Source organism: Sinocyclocheilus grahami, unplaced genomic scaffold, assembly GCF_001515645.1.
Source record: "Sinocyclocheilus grahami isolate Dianchi unplaced genomic scaffold, SAMN03320097.WGS_v1.1 scaffold604.1, whole genome shotgun sequence".
NCBI lineage: Eukaryota > Metazoa > Chordata > Actinopteri > Cypriniformes > Cyprinidae > Sinocyclocheilus > Sinocyclocheilus grahami.
Genome location: NW_015505783.1, coordinates 763975 through 771761, shown reverse-complemented (window position 1 = coordinate 771761; position 7787 = coordinate 763975). Strand labels below are relative to the sequence as shown.

The 7787-nt window shown below is 38.3% G+C and overlaps 1 protein-coding gene across 2 annotated transcripts in view; it reads left to right on the top strand.

The window, feature by feature from the left end:
* Positions 1 to 7787, top strand: part of LOC107557492 (gamma-glutamyltransferase 7) — a 45946-nt gene that overhangs the window by 18912 nt on the left and 19247 nt on the right. The window contains exons 1-8 of one of the 2 annotated variants that reach the window (XM_016240924.1): positions 130 to 383; positions 461 to 681; positions 2152 to 2303; positions 3829 to 3943; positions 4043 to 4110; positions 5332 to 5405; positions 5518 to 5711; positions 6048 to 6135. In XM_016240924.1, coding sequence (XP_016096410.1) covers positions 194 to 383; positions 461 to 681; positions 2152 to 2303; positions 3829 to 3943; positions 4043 to 4110; positions 5332 to 5405; positions 5518 to 5711; positions 6048 to 6135 — 1102 coding nt within the window. In that variant the 5' untranslated portion in view covers positions 130 to 193. Of the gene's footprint in view, positions 1 to 129; positions 384 to 460; positions 682 to 2151; positions 2304 to 3828; positions 3944 to 4042; positions 4111 to 5331; positions 5406 to 5517; positions 5712 to 6047; positions 6136 to 7787 lie in introns of those variants that run through there. The other variant, XM_016240922.1, reaches the window with a different exon arrangement.

The window sequence follows — 7787 nt, the reverse complement described above, 5'->3', positions numbered from 1 at the left end:
TTCACTTGTGTTATCTTTGACTAATAATTTAAATTTGTTTGATGATCTGAAACATTAAAGTGTGACAAACATGCAAAATAATAAGAAATCAGGAAGGGGGCCAACACTTTTTCACACCACTGTATATAACAGTGCTATGATTTTCCAGCTTAATGAATTGCGCTGAATTCCAGTTGGTGATTTCAGGTAAATCATGTACACTCCGGCAGCCGATACGGGAGTGACGGTGGTGGAGAAGGATGCGGCTCTGAGCAGTGCGTACTCACCTGTGGACTACATGAGCATCACCAGCTTCCCTAGACTACCAGAAGATGATGTTTCAGCCGACAACACTCTCAAATCACGCAGAGATGATGATAACTTCCTCAGTGAGCAGGACACAGGTAAAGCATTTGATCATAGTGCTGTCTGACGTAGTCTCCACGCAGTGGCCTAAATTCTGTCCTGTCTCTGTGTGCAGACCCTGATCTGTTCCTGAAGTCAGCCCGACTGCAGCGGCTGCCCTCCTCTGCCTCAGCCAGTCGGGACGTCTCTCCACTGAGAGAGACCAGCAGAGACCCGCTGGCACAGGATTGTGCCTGCACACGTGACGGGCTGACCGTCATCATCACCGCCTGCCTGACCTTCGCCACGGGGGTCACCGTAGCCCTCATAATGCAGATCTACTTTGGAGACCCGCAGGTGCTGTGAAGTACTACAACATTTCAACTTGTGCGAAAAAGGGTTAATACAAGTAATGGGAGATGGAAACACATTTTGCAAATTCCTCCATGCGCATCAAAAAAAGTCATGTGACTTTGCATGATGGGATGGATCTTGCACAGCATCTGAAACGTTGTTATGGTCATTCCGAACAAAGTCTGTCTTCAAAGTATTTCTGTAGAATTGCCTCCCAGAACTACGACTGCTTTCCCAAACAGCAACACCCACCTCCGAAATCAATGACAGCATTTATTGCATTTCATTTGCTCGCTCTCAGGCACAAGTAGTTTATTATATTACAAAATTATTGTATTCATTGGGTTCTCCTACTTTTCTTAGTGATATTTAATGGCAGTTTATCAGAAAGTGACGATTTTGACTCGGATGGAAACTGGTTATTCACACATGTTTGTGATATTTCAATTTTGCAGCTTTGGATGAAAACCTGGCTATTGAGTACTACTTACGCATTTTGGAGGGTGAAAGATAAAATAGGTGAAAATAAGGGGGGAAATTTTTTTCCAATAGGACTATAACCATCCCAGCTATTCAAAACTGGGATTGCTATACCAGAAAAAGAGGGGACCAGTTTCTTTGCAAAGTGTCTAATTGGTTCTAGGGTGTACGTTCTGAGTTAAATGCATAAAGACCCAAAACAGTATAAATATCATTTTCCAAATGTGTATTTTTCACTCAATATTTACAAAGCACAAACAAACAAACTCGCACAGGGGCTGACATATAAAAAAAAATAACTAAATAAGTAATGAAACGATGGAAATGTGCAAAGGCTTGAGTGTGGAATGTTTCATAAGCTGTAGATTAGCCAAACCAGTTCAGGTCAATGGTTGCAGTGCATGAATAAGTCAACGGTCTTATGTGATGAGCTGATCTCTGTAGTGTAGAAGTCCTTGAAGTAGGAGGCTGGGAACGCTTTGGGTATAATCCTTGAGCAGTTGCAATAATGCACTCAAAAGAATGCCAAATTTGTTCGTCCACACAGCAGTATGGTTGTAAACATGCAGGCATCAGCATGTATTGCAGCAATTAAGCTCAAGAAGAGGCAAAACAAAAATCCTCTCGAAAAGAGAACAACCAGTCAGAGTCCATAAACCAAACAAACATGGTATTTAAATCATTGCAAAATAACCTTCATAAGCTTTCACCAAGATCCTTCAAAATACAACAAAGTGTGAAAATAAAACATCAAACTTACGGTTTCTCAAACCAGGATTGTTTGTAGCACAGCAAGAAACCATGTGGAGTTCAAACTGAGTCTTTCTCTCACTGTACTGCTTCCTTCCTTTATACAGAAATGGTAGAGCTACTAGTGCCACCTAATGGTCCGGAGGAACATAGCGCGACAAAATAATACAAAATGAACCTTGTGACAGGCCATGACTGTTACAGGACAGAACTGTTCCTTATTTTAGTCTCTTCTGTCCTCAGGTGTATAATCAAGCCGCGGTGGTGACGGATGTGGCCCGCTGCACGTCTCTGGGCTTTGATGTTTTGGGCAAACAGGGGTCCAGCGTTGATGCCGCCATAGCCGCTTCATTCTGCCTGGGCATCATCCATCCCCACACCTCGGGCATCGGCGGGGACGAGGGCAAGGTCAGTGGGTCACAGCAGGCTTTGATGTATTTAGCAGAGGCTTTTATCCAAAGCCACTTACAAAAAGAGGAACAAGGCAATTCATCAATGAGCCAACAATATTTGCATAATGTCAGTTTTATTAGACAACTAGATTAGGAAGCGAGCTAGAGAAGAGAAGAAATACGGGGTGTGTGTGTGTGTGTGTGTGTGTGTGTGTGCGTGTGCGTGTGCATTGGTTAAAAGTGTCTTCAGCTGTTTCTTGAAACATGATGGTCTCTCAGTAATTCAACAGGAGGTTCAGCTCGTTTCACCAGAGAGGAACAGAGAGGGTGAAGGTGCTGGCGAGTGATTTTATGGGCTCATTGAGAAGAAACAACAAGGCGTTGCTCGTTCTTATTGTTTTATAAGGTAACCTTTAAAAGGATGGTTCACCCAAAAAGGAAAAATTGGTAAATGCAAGCTCAGACACGCTTTATCAATAAGGTTTGTTCTTGTGCATCAAGCAATTAGCGTTGATCTTCCACTTACCATATTTGATGTGATCAATGTTTATATGTGAATAAAAGGCTAAATTAAACCTGTTCAACATATTAAGTGATTGTGTCAGAGGACTTGGATTAAAAAGCTTAGAAAGCTTAAAAATCTTAAAATGAATAAGAACATTTTGAAGTATCAGAGTTTTGGTTATCTGGACTGAAGATTAAAATATCTTCATTTGTGTTTTGAAAATGATCGAAAGACAGAATTCTCATTTTTGGGTGAAATATCCCTTTAAAGATTACACTGGCAGAAACAATGCTTCACTGTAATGGAAAAATGAAAATATTAAGGATTTGTGAATTTGAAATCACAATCAATTGTGATTTGAGCTGGAAAAATAATAGAAATAAGCAAAAATTATGGACATTGTAGGGAATGTATTTTTATTTTTTTTATTTTTTTGTACAAAATGTGTATTTATTTGAAATATTTTTTCTTTGTGAGTGTTTGTCTAGTCTACTCCTTTAGGTATGATTTTATTTTATTTTTTCAAATATTTTATTTTTAAAAAAATCTAGTTTTTAAAAATATTTTATTTAGAAAAGGTCTATTTATGATGCCCATATTTTGCTTATTATAACTTTTATTTTAGGGTCTGTTAGAATACATTTACATGATTTAAATAAAAAATTGCATGATTTTTCTTATTATGTACATTGCTGCAGCACCTTGACTGCTGTAAAACATTTCAAATTTCTCTTTGTGAGTGTTTGTCTAGAGTAAAACTTGCTCACAGATTAATGCGAAAAGGTGTACAATGTCCATTTTTGGTGTGATTGTTTAAATAAGTTATATCGAAAGTCTGGCCAGAAATCTCTGTTAAAGGATTTTTTAAAAACACCCTTTTCCAGTAAATCACTTATAACTGGAACGGTCATGGAAACTCACTGGTGAAAAACTCCAGGAAGGCACATGTGCAGGGCTAGAGAAATTGATTTTGTGTGTGATGAATGAGAAACAGTGAGTGACTGTATCTCACGCTCTTCTCAGTGGTGGCGTGATGCTGGTCCATGACATCCGCAGGAACGAGAGCCGGGTCGTTGACTTCCGCGAGACGGCACCCTCCAGGATTCACCAGGACATGATGCTGCATGTTAATCAAAGGGTTAAGGTTTATTTCCATCTGCTTTCATCTTGTCTGGAAGTGCGTCATATGATCTGCGCCTGCTCTGCAGTGATCTGTGTCTGTCTTTCTGTCTGTTAGTCAGGTCTGTTAGTGGCTGTTCCCGGCTTGATCAGTGGACTACATCAAGCTCATCAGCTCTATGGAAGGTACAGTTTAAGATGAGCAGTGCAGTCACACACAGCAGACAGATTTCACTGTTAGGGCCTAAAGTCTGGTTCACACTTCAGCTTATTTTGACTAGGAACCTGACAAATGTGTTATAATATGAAGTGTTGCTTAATATCCTCATCCATGTTGGTGTTTAATTAGGAAATGGAACCAAGCACTGACAAACCATATCACCTTTATAAAGGGTCAAATCCAGTCATTTCTATTGGAATGCATGATTTCACAGCGGGTTCAAGTTGATCACATTGACCAAAGCAGAAAACCGCTTGGTTTGAAAGTGACTTCTGTGTTTCATACATCACTACACTATTGACAATAGACAGGGACCCATGAAATATCGCCAATGTAACTGCATCTTATAATGTGGGTAAATCCATAGAAACAAAATAACGATTGTCAAGTCGAAGCACATTTATTTATATGGTGCTTTATACAATACAGATTGTTTCAAAGCAGCTTTACAGTGATTAACAAGAAAATAGTGATAAAACAGTAATGCACACATGTGTAGAGTTAACTAATACTGGCACAGATGTTTGTGTAAAAGGACACATCTGGAAATGAAACTTCTGCTTGTGGTTTTGTGACTGAGGTCAAATTCAAGATCCTATAGACCCTTCCATATTTTAATCAGTTATCATTTTATAATTTTGAGTGGCTATGATAGGATTTTTTCCTCAAAAATGTGAGTTAATGTTATTGCATTGGACTAAAACGTACTGACTTTGCTTACAAAGGATATGACAAAATTGTATATTTTTTTGTGCTTTTTTATTGAGATTTTTCCCCCCACCTTGTTTCACTTCTGGTGTTCTCCAGTGCTCAAAAATGACCGGCCTACAACAAATAGCAGGTTTTTTTTTTGCAATTTCTTTAAAGAACTGATTGATCATAGGCTTCACTGTCGTTTTTGTTTAGATGAATAAACTTGAGTGAACTTTTTTCACACCGAGGTGCATGAGCTCAGATCAGTGAGGCCTACAATGAATCAATTCCAAAAAGAAATACAAAACCAGTGCTAATTGAAAGAAAACAAGTTGATAAAAATCATGAATGCAGTATTTCATTATAATATAGCGTAATGAGAGGTTTAAAAGGCCGGTCATTGTTAACAAGGAGCACCAAATTAGATAAAGGATTTTCAGCACAGCACAAGGGTTAATGATGGCTGATGGAAAAGTGTTTTCTCTCTCCTCTAGAATGGCCTGGAAAGACGTCATCTCTATGGCCGCAGATGTGGCAAGGAATGGATTCAATGTGACGCATGAGCTGGGTGAGCTTTCATCCCGCATGTCATTTACACAGAGTGCTATTCTTTGGTGCACTGTAAGACTGTAAATGTTGACTTTTAAGCAGTTTGGTATAACTGGCACCATCTTTCGCAGCTGATGCGCTGTCTGAAGTGAAGGAGCAGAATGTGTCGGATGCATTCAGAGATCTGTTCCTGCCGAACGGTCAGGCTCCCCTCGCGGGACTCTTCACTAAACGCCTGGATTTAGCTGCCGTTCTGGACAGGATTGCAGCCAATGGAGTCTCAGAGTTCTACAGTGGGAATCTGACTCAGGAAATTACATCGGAGGTACGTCTCCAGTGTTATTTTAGTATTATTGATATACTATTGGAGCATTTATTCATATTTTTCATTTTAGTTTGAGTAATTTCATGTGCTTTTTAATTTCAAGTTAGCTTTATTAGTTAGTACTTAAACTTTTGTTAACTTTATTTCAATTGATAAAAACAATTTGGAATAGTTTTTTTTTTGTTTTACATCACTGGTCTGACCTGTCAGATCATTCAAATCTTTCAAACATTGGCTTTTTAAACTGTTTTAGCCATTTTCTTATGTTCTGTTTAATAACAGATCATTCAACAGATCGTATGATAATATTAATATTATGTGTGTTTTTGTGGCCAGGTTCAAGCTAAAGGAGGTGTGTTGATGGAGGACGACTTCAAAAACTACACCACTGTCATACAGAAGCCACTGCAAAGCCTTTACCAGGGTAAACACACATCAGTTTTCAACAGAACCTATAGATGTTTAAAATACTGCAGTTTATTACTTTATGAATTGCAGTAGTTTAGATGTAGAAGTCTATTGACCTTCAAAGTCCAGACAGCAGAGCAATAAAAACCTTTCTGTTTACTCTATATCAATTTCACGATAGTGCATAATTACTGTTGTTACTCGACTTCTCAAAACAGGGTAGACAAGAATTGAATTCAGCAGAATTTTATAAAGTACACAATCGTCATGCTTAGGTAAGGATGTTTGTTTGGAAACTTTGAGTAAAAGTTAAACCAGTCCATAATAATGTATTAAAGTAACTGATATTTTATAAAAGCACAAGGGAATGCTTAAGTAATGGCCCACAGATCCATCTGTGCAGGTGTTTGCTTTTCTGTGGGTCTATAGAAATGTCATTTTCTTCTAAATACAGTGTATTATAAGTCAACGTAAACACTGACTTCTGTACCGTGAGTATTTCTGCTTTGCTTCTGTGCACTTATGCTATGCAGTTGGAGTGATGACTCATTAATTAAGATAAAGCTCTATTGTTTCCCTTGTAAATTATAAGGGGTGTTGGATGAAATGCAGATAGTAAAATTAGCATCATAAAGTGGGTAGTTCAGCTTCTGTCTTCTGATTGGATGATCCATATTTGAAGCCATTGTAAAAACACACACCTGTTTATTTATTACCACATTATTTATTAATGTTTCATGCTCCTGTCCTGTCTGGCAACCCTAAACAAACTACTGTTTATTTTATTATTTTGTTTTGTTTTGTTTAGCTTTGTTTTGCTTTGTTTAGCTTTGCTTTGTTTTGCTTTGTTTTGCTTTGCTTTGCTTTGCTTTGCTTTGTTTTGCTTTGTTTTTCTTTGCTTTGTTTAGCTTTGTTTAGCTTTGCTTTGTTTTGCTTTGCTTTGCTTTGCTTTGCTTAGTTTTGTTTTGCTTTGCTTTGTTTTGCTTTGTTTAGCTTTGCTTTGCTTTGTTTAGCTTTGCTTTGTTTTGCTTTGTTTAGCTTTGCTTTGCTTTGTTTAGCTTTGCTTTACTTTGCTTTTTTTGCTTTGCTTTGTTTTGCTTTGTTTTGCTTTGTTTAGCTTTGCTTAGCTTTGCTTTGCTTTGTTTAGCTTTGCTTTGCTTTGCTTTGATTTGCTTTGCTTAGTTTTGTTTTGCTTTGTTTTGTTTTGTTTAGCTTTGTTTAGCTTTGCTTTGCTTTGTTTAGCTTTTCTTTTCTTTGCTTTGCTTTGCTTTGATTTGATTTGCTTTGCTTTGTTTTGCTTTGCTTTGCTTTGTTTAGTTTTGTTTTGCTTTGCGTGACGAGTTGGCTGCCTCCCCCTAATTATCATCATCACCCCGTCCCATAATTGCCGCCCTTCGCCAGGCTCCCGACGGGAGTGGGTGTGTGAGAGTGGAGGGGCGCTGAAACAGCCAGGGCTGGCGGCGTGTGATGGGGCACACCTGAACCTTTTGCTTTTGCTTTGTTTTGTTTTGCTTTGTTTTGCTTTGTTTAGTTTTGCTTTGTTTTGCTTTGCTTTGTTTAGTTTTGCTTTGCTTTGCTTTGTTTTGCTTTGTTTTTCTTTGCTTTGCTTTGCTTTGTTTAGTTTTGCTTTGCTTTGCTTTGCTTTGCTTTGCTTTGTTTTGCTTTGTT